Here is a 16,496-nt window from a genome sequence, read left to right as displayed (position 1 = left end):
TTACCAGGTGCAATGGGCATCACCTCTGTTTGCTGTGAGGCACTGGCAAAAGCCAGGTCTCTCCCTCCTCCATTAGTGACTGGTGGTGGTAGTTAGTAGCTCATTCACATTCCTACATGTGCTGAGTGCACAATTACTTATCGCAACATACGTATCTTCACAGGAGCCACTCCCGCTTTCAAATTTCAGAGGGAGAATGCTGTAAAAAAACAGCATCACTAGATGTGGCAAATGTTAAAACCTCATCATCTTGCTTATACTCGTGCACTAAGATCAGGCTTAAGCCTTTGCTAATAGGGTTTATCAAGTTTGGGCAAGCATCTAAGAAATTGAGTTCCACAGGTGTAGGACTGTTGAATTTGCTCCCTACAGGCTTCTTTTTTCCTCCAACATGGGCACACATAAGAAACTAAATGAATGCCACCTGAACAGCTGGCCATCTGGCACAGGTCCTATGGTGAGCATTATAGTAATCTAGCCACAAGCACAATAGCTCCAGGGTCAAAACCCTAAGGCTGTTTCACTAGAATATAGCCCCTCTAAGTCACATGGTCTCATTTGTCACCAGTGTTTCATGATTGTCTGGATTCAACTACAGTTGAGTCACATGCACCCAATCCTTAATGGCATTGATTCCAAACATCTGGCAAAGTGCAGTACAAACAAGAAATACATACATTGACTGTTGCAAAAGGTTTGACTAATAGCAAATGTGCTGATATTAGGAAACAGCTTTGGGACCATTAGGAAGAGGATTTCCTTAAAGATCTAGAGACCTTTCAAAGCTCATTAAGAATATAGCGGTCAGAATATCATGAATTCCACAGACGATGGAAGGAATCAATTAGGGATGTGATATTGTGTTAGCACCCTGTGCAATTAAACATTATCAGTGTATATAATGCTGCTGGTGGAAAAGGGATGCCATATTTAAAAGACTGCTGATCTTCCCCAGGAAGCCTCTCCTTATGGAGTCAATGAAAGGAAAGCACTCATTAAACCTCAGTGCATAAAATTCATTGTTTAGAACAATAAAGCATATGTATATAATTTCAGATTCAACCAATATAAAAAAGGACAGGGGTATACATCTATTTTTAAGAGGACACATAAGATACACATTACATTTTATAAACTTGGTCAATTAACCTTCAGTCAGATTACAAATACACATCAAAATATACATAATCTCAATCCATGACCGAGCCAGCAAAGGAATATATCTGTCCGATAAGAAGGAGTCTGAAGTTTCTGAGTTCCTAGGACTTAAATATATTTAATAATTTTTTTTTTAACATGGCTTCTTTTAAAAATACAGGTGAATGAAATTACTAGTGATACAGGGGAAACTATTATGTAATTCTCAAACTCTTATTCCAAATAGCTGAAACAATACAAATGTAGCTTTTTGATTTAACAATTAAATAGTGTGTAGTCTGGAGAGTCTAACCACATTCAAAAGAGAAAGGAACATAGCATGGCACATTTGTATGAAATATGGATCTAGAATGAGTTTGCAGTGAAATAAGTACCATTAAGTTATTCAAGTAAAATCTCTTGTAACATAGCATATTGAAATTTGCCCTATGTAGCTAGCTTCTTTCTGTTTCCACAGAAGCTATCCATGAATTCACTAGATGCACTTTCACAAGCTCCATAAGGGATAAAATGATGTTGGCTTAATTGATCTATTAATTTTCTTTTTTAAAAAACAGCATTTTTATTCTTTTGGAGGAATATACAGTTGTACCTTGGATCCCGAATGCCCTGGAACTCAGACGTTTTGGCTCCCGAACTCCGCAAACTCGGAAGCGTTTGCTTTGGTTTGTGAATGTTCTTTTGGAACCTGAACATCCAACAGGGTTTCCGCAGCTTCTGATTGGCTGCAGGAGGTTCCTGCAGCCAATCAGAAGCTGCGATTTGGTTTTCAAATGTTTTGGAAGTCAAAAGGACTTTCAGAACAGACTCCGTTCAACTTCCAAGGCACGACTATAAGGGCCCCTTGCTGAAAAACACCCCCCCCAAAAAGAGCACTACATATACTACACAAAGAGAAAATGTTGGATCTGGAGATAAGTCACTGGGGGAAAATCATGGGCAGTGTCAGTGATTTGCACACTGTTGCACAGGAAGTAGGTCTTTGTTCAACACAGACTTTGCACAAGCACACATCTCGAGACGTTGTGCAACAGAAGCACACCACTGGATTTCCCCATGGATGGATCTTGTGCTGTTGTTAGAAGTAGCCCTTCTGTTTGTAGAAGGACTTGATCCAACCCAAAGGATGTTTAAAAAGGTTTTTATCTGAATGATAATGGTGGCTCCTACCCTTATACTCAGTGATCAACAATCCAAAAGAACTCATAAGCACAAAAGAAAACCCCGCTGGGATTCTGCCCACACAAAAACTGATTCATATCCTCAGTCTACTGCTAACTATGCATTGAGAAGACAGAGGAAGTTCACCCATCCAGATTCTGAATTTAACTGAATTCTTAAATGGTATTGGAGTGATTAATCTGCATTAAGTGATCTTCCGTATGTGCTAAGCCAGATTCCCACCTCTCTTTATTTCTTTGAAAGAGTGTTTGCCCCTTCTCCATGCTGTTGTGAATGATCCCTTCATGAAACACTTGGGGCTGCAACATCGCACACACAGTGATTGGCACTGTTGAATCTAAAACAGAGCTCTGTGACTCATGAAAGCTACACAGCCATGCTCTACTTCCCGTGAAGAACAGCTAACTCATTACTAAAAAAAAAAAAAAAATCAGATAATGTGGCCGCTCTGAACTATTTGCCTTGTTGCCCAGAGTCCTGGCTGTGACTGGGCTGGATCCCAATTCTGGCACAAAGACACCAATTTTACCTTTCTGGTGGAGTCATGCCCTTAAACTCAATAGTAGCCACTTTGACAATTCCAGAATTCAAAATCTGGCCACGAATCATTTTAATATCACAATTAAAGGGAAATGAGCTATGTCCACAACCAAATTAAGGTACCAAATAAACAAACTGGATTTGGATCCAAAGATTGCTCTTCCTCGGATGGAGATATCCATCCCATTACAGTTTTCAAAGATTAGGTTGCCAAATGGTAATACTAAATAGTGAAGTAGTCTCCAGATATTTCATCTTTGTGACATTCAACTGAGATGGCCCAAACCACTCAGTCAAATGTCTTAAGCATAAAATGCCAAGGAAATGCTACTCACTGTCAAAATGATTATTCAGCTTTAGTTTTGATGGGATGGTATTCCACTTTGTGCTAATGGAGGTTATTTACATTCAAAGCGAGAACAATGATTGTTATGCAAGCATGGTAAGGCCAGTAGGATTATACTTGGAATTTTTCGTTGGCTCTGTAAATGCCTCTTGACCTTAAATTTGTCTCGTTCTGTTTTTTTGGGAAGGGAAAAAGAATGTGGCATTGTTATAAACCCTGCAGTATAAATGAATCTTTGCACAATATGTACTGCAGTTTCCAACAAGTATGCAACGTTACCTTTAAAGCCATTTTAATCAAGCAACAAATGGGTCCTTTGTTCCCTTCTGAAGATTTTTTTTTTTTAAAGCAGGTTTCGGATATTGCATCCACAACTGTGTTCCAGAACACTTACTGGAATGTGAAATGTTGTACATGTTTATGGTGTGCATAGTGATTTACTGAGGCATGTTACTATTGACTGAGGCTCTAGTTTCTACCTTGTCGGGGCCTGCACTAGAGCTACATTCAAGCAGATCTTCCTATATATTTAGGTTGCACAGAGATTTTCATGATTTTCTGACTCTAAAGATGGACAGTCACAATTGTAGGCTCTGATATAGCTATGGGCTATAGTCACAGATAGAAGCTGGTGGTCCTGGGCATCATCATGCCAGCTCAACAGATCAGCTCTGTCATTGGGACTGCAACATGCATCCCAAATATGCCTCATAGAATTGTAGAATTGGAAGGGACCCCAAGGGTCTTCTAGTCCAATGCCCTGCAATACAGGAATCCTGCTCAAAGCCATCCTTCCCTGGGTAGGCTCCAACCACCAACTTTCTGGTTAACAGCCAGACACACTGATCTCATCCTAATTACTACAAATGGTTTTGGTGGTACGTATGCTGTCATTTGGCTTCCATACTAGCCAAAAAAAATAACAGGACAGAGATTTTAGGAATGCCAGATTTGTGTTATTTTTAAATCTATCCTAAATACATTCTATAGCTTTTCATATATTATTTCTAAGAGTCTGTGACATATATGAAAAATAAATAAATATGTGAAAATCTTTTAAATAAAGTATCCCTTAAGCATAGGTAATTTAATCACTGTGTTGTAAATGAGCATTTTAACAATAGTTAAACTTTTAGTTTAACAATAGTTAAGATTATAGTTTAAGGTTATTATTGGATTAGTAGCTTGGAATGTAGAGCAACCCAGCTGTTTCACAGAATACAATATCCTGTGAATATCTCTTCCGGAAATAATAATAACTTAAGTAAATTCTATAAGGGCTCTGATTAACTTTTAGCGCCCTCTTTTAAATTTATGAATAGCAGGTTATTTTCAGTCGTGGATTTGTTGTCCACAGCTTTGTTACAAATAATATCAAGAGGCTGACAACTTTTAAGAAAGTTTTCTCATTTTTTATTTGAGCTGAACTAATATAATAATTGATGGAGAAGGCTAAGTGATGAAAAGTGTATTACTTTTAAAATTCATTTGCAAATATGAAATGGCATACAGTAAAAGCTAAACTAAACCTTAGTATCTTCGAGATGACATGATTTTTTTGCAAATGTCAAGAACAAAATTGCATGTTTATATGCATTTTAAATAGACATCATGGCATTTTTTTTATTCCTGAAGCTGACTTCTTTTCTCTCTCTCCATTTTCTCACTGGAACATTAATAGGAGTCTCCCCAACATCAGGCAATCAATGTTCCATTCTATTCCGATTGCCCCATTTTCAAGATCCAGTGTTTACTTCTCCTTGATGGATATTAACAGCTTTGCCAAAGTGTATGTTTGTTTTCTGTGACATGGAATAAAATTTCACTTACAGCTCGACAGATATCCAATCTTATTTAATATGAACCCAGTTCCACCGATGAAAGAAAGCTAGCACATTAGTCCACTGCATAACCTTACTTGCAAGTCTTATGTACAGTGCTGAAGATTTGTATTCTCGTTAATTTCTGTGTTTTTCTCCCATTCAGAGTCTCCTTTTGTACACAAAATGCAAATTTCCTGATGACTTTTGGAGTTGGATCACAAAAAATCCAGAATTACTTGTTCATGCATTCGCGAAATTCCACTGCAAATTTGAAGATGCAAAGAAACAAATCTGTCTGAATATAAAAATACAGTCCATTTCAGTGCAGACTCTTCTTTGATGTTTAATTCAACGTTGGTTTCACAGTAGCACACTCTTTGTCCACAGCTCTATATTCTCAATATGGAGTCACGGGCAACAACAACAACAGATGCAGACTCAGTCTGTCACTCCAGAAGGAATACAAATATGCTTAAAGCTGCTTCATTTATGAAGCAAACATGGAACTGTTAGCTGCCTAGTAGAGAAGAGAGGGGGAAAAGAAAAACGCAATAGCTTTTGGAAGATGTTTTCTTGAAATTTGTTTAATTTCACAAATGGCACCTCCAAATCACAAAACCAAGCAAATTCCTCCTTGTGAAGCAGTTTCAGCATACATGCATTATGTCTGTAGCAGAAAGGACTTGCCCTCTCAGGGAAGGAAGTGATAGCATCACGAGGTATCAGGGAAGAAGGAAGAGAAGAAGATATAGGAAAGAGAGGAAAGAAATGTTGGGCAAAGTGTGAAAATTTATGAAAGGAATGGGCACAGAAGAGGGTTGGAGGATAGGACCGTGGGATGAGAATATGGGCAACAATGAAAGCATAGAAGAATATTATCCCATGCTGTGTTAACTAGGGGTGTTTGTTCATATAGTACCTTCAACATGTGTATGTGTGCCATGCAGACATACGAGTTGAACTGTGCATTTGTAGTTATACAGATGCAATATTCAATGAGCAGTGCTTTTTTTTCTTAAAAAAATGTTTAGGGGGTACTTTCATTTTCCTACTCATATTTAAATAGTGCCCCTCAATGAGGCAAAACTTAGATTCACAAAATGTTTAGGGGTATGTGTCCCCTGCGTCCCCCCAGAAAAAAACCACTGTCAGTGAGTATACGGTCTGTGTAGCTCTATACACAGTAGTGTACTCTTTCACATCATAAACACATGTATATGTGTAAAGACAGTTTGTACCAGTGTTCAGTGTAAATTGGGAACAAGTCATGTGTTAGTGTATGTATGCATGTATGTGTGTATGTATGAGAGAGGGCAGAGAAGAGGGGAAATGTTATGGTGTTTGCCAGCAAAAACCTTGGTCACAAACCTCATTTTATGTACATTCTAAATCTTTAACTTAAGCTCAGTTCACATCTGAAACATATTGGCCAACTTAGCTTAGTCTTGTCAAAAAAGTCAACCCCTAGATGCAATTGACAATCAAGTTATACCAGTCAAGGAGGTGAGATTGTCTTCAGGAAAGCAGCAGTGAAGGGAGGTTTAAGCCTCCCCGGCTATGATATTGGTGAATATCACCCCCTCCATGCCCTGGATTAGGTGCAAATTGTAAAGCTGCTATGGGTCGAGGGCTGGATTTTCCCCCCATATATGGCTGCAATATGAAATGAATGCTATGCTGGAAACTGGAAACTCAGTGAAGGCCCTTATCAACCCACTATATGGATAGGCCATAGAATGCCATATTTCAAAGTGGTCATTTGTACCACAGCAACTACTTTGCAGATAAATATCCTTTAATACTTTGGAATGCTAATGCAGAGTTTCACAGGAACACATGAAATTGCTGCATACTGAGTCAGGACCATTGGTCCAGCTAGCTCCGTATTGTCAACACTGACCAGTGGTGACTATCTAGTATCTCAAGCAGGGAATATTCCCAGTCTAATATGTAGATGCTGGATATTGCAACCGTCTGCATGCAAAGCAGATGGGAGTTCCTGGGAGTGCCAGTTCCTGGGAGTGCCTGGGAGATGAAGTTCTAGCCCCAGAAGGGCACAAGTTTTGTTTTTAGATACTAGAGCTCAGAGGCCTCCTTGAATAGCCTGCCATCTCTTGAATACCTCTCTAAAGGGAAGCAAAGGGGCTTACTTTCAAAGGCTGTGACTCTACTGTTACTGAAGCAGTACTTTTTAAATTAACAGCCTGTTAGCTTCAAGTTTTATAAAATAATCCTTAGGGAATAGTTACTACACATTTCAACAGGCTAATCATTAGAAAAGGTTTGTGGGCAATTCAAAATTGTCTTTTCCAGAACTTACCAAGACATGAAACAGTAACAGTGTATATATATATAAAAGCAACAGCTACACCTGTAGAAGTATTTTCTCTTTTTGCTGCAGCATACTGAAAGGTAAACAAAAACCAAAGTGCATTTTTTATCATATGGGTAGCAGAGAGGATCAGTTTTAACACAATTTTAAAGATCCCTGCTCAAGATGAAAGAGCATCCATTTGTAGAGAAAGGTCATAGGTGGATTTCAGACTCATTGTAAAGCATAATTGGATGAAAATTATGATTTTTCTATTCTTAAGACTCCTCTGAGTTTCTTGTGGGTAAGACCCAGTTATTCAATGGGCCTTATTTCTGAGTAGGCATACAAAGAACTATGTTGGAAGCTGGTGAAAGAACTGCAGTAAACCTGAAGTCTGCATGGGAAGAAAACTTTCTTCTGACTTTTCAGCTGTTTGTTTTACATTCTGACAGCACAATCCTTTTGCATATCTACTCAGAAAATAAGTCGCCCTATGTTACCCCAAGCAAGTTAGCTTTGGACTGGAGGCCTAATGGAACATAGTATATGAGACATGACCCAAAGTTTTCCCTCAGATGTATTTCATGTTCAGGCCTCACCTTCCTCCCATCCCTGAAGCAGCACTGCACTGAATCAAATCCCCTTGACTACCAGCTGCTAAACACCTACCCCCACCAGCTCCTGTTTGTTAAAATAGGGTTTTAAAAAATCCTTATGCCCCTTCCACTCCATCCCCCAGAGCAGCACAAAGCAGATTGGTCTGATCCAGGGGCTATGGAAATTTGTTTTTTAATACCTTATTTCGTTATCCTCTTGGCAGATGTTTGATTCTGTATTCTGGTCACTTTCTGAAAAGTGTTTGCGGGTTGTTTTCTATGGAAAAACAGTGGTATATAAGTAATTTTACGTGTCAGCAAATGCATAAAGTAAGCCAGTGTTCTATTTGGCATATCTCACCTTCCAGCACAGAGCTCCCAAAATAAAGCCAATAAGAAGAGTCACCAGCCCTGTTAGTGCTATGCTGATTCCATGCATGCTGGCGCTGTTGAGGAAACCCAACTCTGCGTCTGTAATTGAAAACATTTCCAGGTAGCTTAGGCACATTTCTTTCTTTTTAATCTCCGGGGTAACAGTGTTCATAAAAGGTAGTTAGGTATCGCCTTTGCAGACCATACATCGCAAGTTATACCTTGAGAGATTTGTTTGTCATTAGGAAGCATTTGGCTCCCTGAAATTCACAGCTTTATTTGCACTCCCTCCGGAAAGGCAAACATTCTGGCAACTGTATAATCACAATTTTACCATCTGCGGAGCAACATTTACCAAGCTATTTTCTTCCTCTCTCTTTGCAGCAAAAGATCTCCTCTCCCCATTCACCTCCCAAGGCCGCTTAGCAGAACAGAACAGACTTTTCAGCAGGAAGATACTAGGAGTAAATTTCCTATATGGGCTCACAAGGGATTGAGCAGTATAAACTTAAATACTCTACCACCCCGGAAGTATTTCCCCCCACTTCTCTGGAGTAATAATAGCAGTGCTTGGAAATGAGCAATGCTGTTGACCACTGGATGATGCTGACCACATATTTCCAATTTACAGGTTATGATTTTAATTAACATCCTGGAAGTAGCTCTGTTATATGCAACAGAACAGAGGGGTGGGGGTGGACAAAAAAATGAAAATAAAATAATAATAATAATACCAATGAAAAATGAATATCGGTCCCTATTATTTGCAAGCAGCCTTTGCTTGTTTTTTTTAAAAAAATCCTTTCATACCAAATGGAAACAATTCATTTATAAAAAATACTGCAGCTTTGTGTAAATATATTTGATTGAGCAACCTACAAGGCATGTTTATATGTGTTTCTCACACACGTTTGTGTTGTTTTACAGTTCAGAAGGATGCTAGTGGCATATGTGTGTGGTGCTGTGTTATGTGACACATAACCGGGCAGGCTGATACCATAACTGAGTGATGTCATTTGGCCCAGAGTACTTAAGTCTGGTTTTATCCCTCTGACCTATATCAAGATTGCCTCCAAGCCTCCATTTCATGATCATGACAGCCACGATATGGCACGTTCCCACAATCTTGACTAGGCTGCAAATCCACTGGCTGTCTTTTGAACTACAGGGGAGGAGACATGAGAGCTACCTGATTTCACTTCCCATAATCCCTGGCAACTGGCTATTTTAGATGGAGCTGATGGGAGTTGGAGTCCAACAACATATGAAAGTTCCCTGTTGGGGCAATTGTAGTCTTGGATGGAGGGGAGGTTGTAGCCTCTTTGCCTGCCTCTCCAAATGTTAGGGTATCCCGTTAAAGGGATCTGGGGGGAGTTACCTGTGGAGTTCACCCTATTTGATGTAAGTATTAGAAACCCCTGCACAGATTGACTGATAGCATCACTTTCGGCAGTGTGCTTTTATTTAAAATGCATCTCTGGGTTATTTGTGGGGCATAGGAATTCTTTCTTCTTTTTTCAAAATATAGTCCGGCCCACCACATGGTCTGAGGGACGGTGGACCAACCCACAGCTGAAAAAGGTTGCTGGCCCCTGATCTAGAGGTTCCGCATCCTTGCTCTAAATCAGGGGGTCCTAAACTTGGGTTTCCAGCTGTTTTTGGACAACAGTCCCCATCATCCCTGACCACTGATCTGGCTAGTTAAGGATGATGGAAGTTGTAGTCCAAAAAATATCTGGAGACCCAAAATATCTGATTTCCCAAAATATTTGGGAAACGCTGATCTAAACCAAGCCTGTCTATTCCTGTCACAGTGCGGGTGAAAAAAACTATTGTTGCACTATAGTTCCGATTGCTTTTCCTGCAGACAAGCAGCTAAAAACTCAACTCTCAACAAAATCAAATTAAGCACACTAGGGAATGGGATAAGCAGCAGCTAAGAAGTGCCGGTGTGATGTGGTGCCAGATATACTCGCCATTCCAATTCCTTCCTGTAGACTTTCTATTCATTAGGAACCACTTCTTCTGCCGATGAGATTTTATTTTCCCACTTCAATTCTACCACAAAAATCCTGCCCACTCCAGTTCAAACCACATCTCAAGCCTCAGTGCAAACAGGGACTGACAATTTACAGCTCACAAAGCTGTCTTGGATTCTAAACCTTGTTTCTAATCAAATCTCTAGCCAACATTGTTTGAACTTTGCTTAGCCCCCGCAGGTGTGCCAACTCTAAAAGGAAATTTTAGTCAAGCAGAACAGATACTTCATGCTTGCATAATGGGAAGGTGGTTATTTTACACCATGCACGCTAACCATAGTAGATAAAAGGTGAAGCTCTGAAAAAAAACACCTTAGTAGGAACTTAGGAAGCTGCCCTTTTCAGACTCGTGTCCCTGCCTGGGGCATCTAGGTCAGTGTTGTTTGTGCTGACTGACAGTGGTTTTCTAGGTGACTTGGAAAAAAGGCAGGATACTCCCCATCCATCTGCCCTGTGACTCTAATCAGGCTGGGCCAACCTGCTTCAGCCTGGATCTGGTCCCAAATTCATTCAGTGATGGGACTAATGTTTAATTGGATTTTAAAAAACAAAAGCAAAAAGCAAAACCTTAATTAAACATCCAGCCAGGATGGGGGAGGTGATAGGAGATTTTGCATCTTTCAGAGCAGGTGCAATCTGTCAAAGTCCCAGAGTAATAGACTTTCCCTCCATGCTTTGCCAAGTGATTGAAGTGCTTTCAAGCTTGTCTGTTGCAGATTTGCACAGAGCAGGGGGGGCTTACCTGTCTCCACCTGCCCTCCAAGATGCTGATAGACTCTAATCAGCTTCAGCCAGAATGACCATTGGCCAGGGATGATGGCTAGTGCAACTACATTGGGGAAGAAGTGGCACCGGTTTGCCACCCCTCACATAGAGGGAGTCAGAGGATGAAGAAGGTTCTTTTCTTTTCTTTGATGGGGTTGAAAGGTAAAGAATTATATAGCTGCTGGCTTCAGACCTTTTGTTCAGGGTGTTTTACAAGGTGAACCTCTGCAGTCAGCAGTAGGCAACAATGGAGCAAGCAATGGAGCTTACTCCCAGGAAAGCACGAAGAAGATTATGGTCCTGTTATTCTATCTACAGCTGCCCTATGCATATAATGGATCAAAATTCCTGCATTTTTGGATTCTATTTGGAGGCATGGACTCTCCACAGGGAGTGACCAATGATGCTGTATCACTTTATTTTATGTTCTCTTACAAAGAATTTTATATGCCATTTTGCTGCCCATTTATCTAAATTTGGAGCCCTCTGCAATTGACTTGGGCTTCCACTCTCCTGAATATGTTGGTATCATCTGCAAATCTGGTTTCCTCACTGTTTATCCCAGAATGCTGATAATTTGTAAATAAATTAAATAGCAATAGTCCCAATACAAATATTTGGGAAATCTCACTGCTTAGTCTTCTTCACTGTGAACATTGTTTGCTTGCTCCTGCTCTCTGCTTCCACTTGCACAATCAGTTACCAATCCACAAGAGGCTATGTCCTCTTATTCCATGCTGTGTTTACTCCGGTGAAAGCATTTGGTCAAAAGCTGGATCCATCCAATCTACATTCTTGTTGATACTCTCAATGTACCCTAAATGTACTTCCCTTTGCAGAAACCATAGGGATACTACCTTGGAAAGATTTGTTATTCTATATAACTGAAGGGTTAAAAAATGCTTTCCCTGCTCTTAACAGGAACAGAAGTCAATGGACATTTTGCTTCCTTGATCTCCCTTGAATTCTTTAAAACAAAAACAAAAACCTGGCATTGTATTGCTTGCCATCCAGTCCTTGGAAAGCTAATTGATTAGTGGCAAGTTGCATTTTGTTTTTGAGTTCGTTAAGCAATCTCTGGTGTAAGTCATCTAGATTTTGTGAATTTTTCATTTTAAATCTGTCAATAAGCACTCAAGCTCATCTGGTCATCGCTATATGACTCGGCTCTACAGATGCGCCCCCAACCCCCACCCAATGTAGTTCAGTTTTAAGTTTGTCCAACAGTTTTTTAAGTGTAAGGTAAAGGGACCCCTGACCATTAGGTCCAGTCGTGGCCGACTCTGGGGTTGCGGCACTCATCTCACTTTATTGGCCGAGGGAGCCGGCGTACAGCTTCTGGGTCATGTGGCCAGCATGACTAAGCCGCAGACCAGAGCAGCACACGGAAACGCTGTTTACCTTCCCGCTGAAGCGGTACCTATTTATCTACTTGCACTTTGACGTGCTTTCGAACTGCTAGGTTGGCAGGAGAGGGACTGAGCAATGGGAGCTCACCCCGTCATGGGGATTCGAACCGCCGACCTTCTGATCGGCAAGCCCTAGGCTCTGTGGTTTAACCCACAGCACCACCCGCATCCCTTTTTAAGTGTAGGTGGTTGCAATGAATTTGTTTGCCTTCTCTTGTAGTAATCCTTTCACATCTTTGCTTCCTGGCAGCCTGAGTGCTAGCTTCTTGCTTGTGATTTTCCCTTTTTTAAAAAATACACCTCCATCAAGCACATCACCCCATTTTAATGGTTGTGCTGATCTGGTTGTTGTTGTTTTCCTTCCCTCAAACACTGCTGCTGAAGCTGTAAACTGAAGTAGAAGACTAGTTCTGAGAAGAGGTAGGAGAAAGAGGGACTCACCTGTCTCCCCCTCTAGAAACTGCCTCCAAAGGGAGACAGTTAAGAAGTTGCTCCTCTGCCCTCCCCATGCCAGTCTTCTGCTTCAGTTTACAGCCTCCACTGCTGCATTTTGTAAAACACACACACACTCACACACTAGGGTAGGGCACAAACTTGCAGACATGTATAGCTTGGGTTTTAATCAGCAAAGGCGCTGTGGCTCTTAATATTTCTATTGTAACATCGTCAAGCTTCAAGAATGCAGCAACTCCCATCTGGTGCCAGGCAAGGTGAATAGAGTTGGAAAACTGACACAATGAACCACATACTAATCCCGCTGCCAGCTTTGTCACCCATGGATTTGCTCCAGATTAATTAAGACAAGATTTTAATCTATGTTACTTCAATGCTTTTCACACCTGCACATTTAGTCATATAATTAAAAATAATTGGGCAGAGGAACAAATATGCAGAGCCGATCCACTCTGCTTTAAATTGCAAATGTATTCATTCTTAGGGAACTTACTGACTGAATGCCATGGGTTTTCTTGGTATTGCTTTTAAATGTTTGATTAATTGGGGACATCAGAGACTGAAAACATGGAGCCACAGAGATCAGAAGGGTGGTTTCTGAAAGGATACGTGCCAAGCTTCAGCCAAATGGCAGAGGATGTTGCTTTGCTTCAGCAGAGAGTCGAGCTCTCCGTGAAATGCAGTCACTGATACAGAGGCCAGTCGGAGAATAATACAAATAAATACAAAATGAAGAATGTGAAACTGGGTAGCTCCACATATTGCATTAAAAAAGATCCAAAAACAGCTTCTCTGCCTTTCTCTCCATGCAAAAACCTTGCTGGAGAAGGCACCACAACACATCACGTCACTCTCTGGGGCACCTGTGAGAAATGACTATTAGCCACTGTATGGGATCTCGAGGAGATAGTGATCTGACATGGTCCACCCTTCCGTCTCTGGTCTCTTCATAATTCTCCTATCTGTATTTTATTACTTTCAATATCCCTTGTGAAAAGGCCTTGGATGTACTGATAACACTGGTCAGCAAAGCCTTTGATGTATAGCCGGGCATTTTTGTCTTTTGATGTAGAGTAGCTCTGGTTGAGCCTGTAGCGTCCTAATATAGGGGTCAGCAAACTTTTTTCAGTAGAGGGCCAGTCCACTGTCCCTCAGACCTTGTGGGGGGCCAGACTATATTTTGGGGACAAAAGAAGAAGAACCAATTCCTATGCCCCACAAATAACCCAGAGATGCATTTTAAATAAAAGGACACATTCTACTCATGTAAAAACATGCTGATTCCCGGACCACCCGCGGGCTGGATTTAGAAGTGGACAGTCCTGGAAGAGCAATGCAGGTGGGGTGCCCCCAGGGAGGAGGAAAATTTCCTATTGTGGGAGACAAACCCCTGGAGTTATATCTCCCCCCTACACACACATGGATAACCTCCAAGTGCCCTCACACACCTGCCTTTTTGCTGCACATTTTAACAAGGTAAACCCCTGACTTGGATTCTGAAGGATAACCAGCTTGGCTTACCATCACAGCCAGATGGCTAAGCAGAATAGTAGCTTGTCCTTCTTTGGTTGTCCACTATGGAACTATGCTCTGGCTCTTGAGACAAACTTCACGTGGCAACTTCATGTGGCAATTTTGAGTCATCATGATATTAGATGTTAATGTGTATTTCCAGCCCCTAACAAGGTTCCTGGAAGCCTGAAACAGGACCTTGTGTGGCCATGTACGGGACTTATCATATACTACTGAAACCTCCCAGCAATGTAATATAGTGCTAAGAGAGAGGTAGCTCACAACCATAGCATACATTTAAAGCTCAAGGCTTCCTCCAAAGAATCCCAGGAACTGTAGTTTATTTAGGGTGTTGGGAATCGTACAAGTCCCAGAATTCTTGGCGAAAAGCCATGTGCTTTAAATGTATGGTATGAACACGGCCAAGTTCTCTTGAACTTGACTGGGAAGCAGATTCCACAGTTGCGGTGTTAATAATACCAGCCAATCATTGCAATATGGACTCCATCCTGCAACTCCTAATTAGCACCATTATATAACTTATACAGTGGTACCTGGGGTTGCAGACGCTTCAGGTTACAGACTCCACTAACCCAGAAATAGTACCTTGGGTCAAGAACTTTGATTCAGGATGAGAACAGAAACCGCGCTGCAGTGGCACGGCGGCAGCGGGAGGCCCCATTAACTAAAGTGATGCTTCAGGTTAAGAACAGTTTCAGGTTAAGAATGGACCTCCAGAACGAATTAAGTTCTTAACCTGAGGTACCACTGTACCAGCTGTGGGGAACCTTTGTTCCTCCAGATGCTTTTGAAGTAGTACAACTCTCAGCCCCATCAAGCATTGCCAAAGGTCAGGGTTGATGGGAGTTGTAGTTTGGCAATATCTGGATGGACAAACGTTCCCCACACCTGCCTTATAGCAACAAATAAAAAACAAACCCATGTGTTCTTTCTCACTATGTTGCTGCCTCCACCTTAGAAGTGATGTCAATTCTAAGTGTTATTACTACTTACTAACACTTATAACTGCACAATGTGCTTGCAATAAACTGTATTCCTTTGCAAGCACAAATGCTGATTTATTTATTTCGTTGATATTCCACCTGTCCTCCAAGGAACTCATAGTTTTCCTCCTCCCCATGTTAATCTCACAATAACCCCTGATAGGCTGAGACCAAGTTCACTGAGTGAGTTTCATGTTTCAGTGTGGATTTGATACCCTGTCTTCCAGGTCCTAAGTCCAGCACTCTAACCACTACGCCACATTAGATATTGACAACACACACCCATTCCCTGCACAATACAGTTGGTTCCCCCTGTAGAAATCAAATGCAAATGGTTAAATGGTTTATACTTACGCTCGCTGCTATCCCCACTGCTGTCATTCTTAAGAGAGCTGGCAGCAACAGGATGTAACAAAATGGGCTCTGTGACACTGTTGGCGGCATCTAAGACAAACAGAGTGGATTGGTGGTCTATATTTTGGAAAACTGCAGATTATTTTGCCTGTATTATAGCATTTAACCAAGTCAACGGAACTGTTTGCAAATAATATTGACCAATAGCAACAATGCAAACAAACAAAAAAAAAAAGGTTAACAGTGACCCCCCCCCCAAATCTGTTTTTTAAAACTACTTAGCTGTACCTCAGCTCAAACTTCAGAGCCGTCTTTTCTATTGGGCTTACTGGTGCGTTGAACCAGGGCGCAGGCCTTTCAGGGGCACCCCAGTGAGTGGGGGAGCTGTGCAACTTTGCCGGCGGCCTTCCCTTTCCCTGCATGCCCACCAGCTGTGCCCTGTCAACCATATGGCTGGCGGGCATGCAGCTTCTTTCCCAAGCCTCCGCAGGAGGAGAGTGATCCCCGCAGAGGCTTGGGAAAAGGTTGACAACTCTGGGAAAGGGGGGGGCGCCAGAGGGATCTTTGAACCACGGCGCTGGATATGCTTAAGACGGCCCTGTCCAACTCCCTCATAATAACCCCAGAAT

At 41.3% G+C, this 16,496-nt stretch overlaps 1 protein-coding gene across 4 annotated transcripts in view; it reads right to left on the bottom strand.

Annotated features, from left to right (window-relative positions):
* Nucleotides 1-1,001: 1,001 nt before the first annotated feature.
* Nucleotides 1,002-16,496, bottom strand: part of KITLG (KIT ligand) — a 102,921-nt gene continuing 87,426 nt past the window's right edge. For 3 of the 4 annotated variants that reach the window (XM_083463042.1, XM_083463039.1, XM_083463041.1), the window contains 5 exons: nucleotides 15,868-15,957; nucleotides 8,321-8,430; nucleotides 8,160-8,236; nucleotides 7,370-7,454; nucleotides 1,002-5,566 (listed from right to left, as the gene is read on the bottom strand). In XM_083463042.1, coding sequence (XP_083319168.1) covers nucleotides 7,415-7,454; nucleotides 8,160-8,236; nucleotides 8,321-8,430; nucleotides 15,868-15,957 — 317 coding nt within the window. In that variant the 3' untranslated portion in view covers nucleotides 1,002-5,566; nucleotides 7,370-7,414. The remainder of the gene's footprint in view (nucleotides 5,567-7,369; nucleotides 7,455-8,159; nucleotides 8,237-8,320; nucleotides 8,431-15,867; nucleotides 15,958-16,496) is intronic. The other variant, XM_083463040.1, reaches the window with a different exon arrangement.

Source organism: Podarcis liolepis (genome assembly GCF_965112155.1).
Source record: "Podarcis liolepis genome assembly, chromosome: 10".
Lineage (NCBI taxonomy): Eukaryota > Metazoa > Chordata > Lepidosauria > Squamata > Lacertidae > Podarcis > Podarcis liolepis.
Note: the sequence above shows the minus strand (reverse complement) of the source record. Positions and strands in the feature narration are given on the sequence as shown.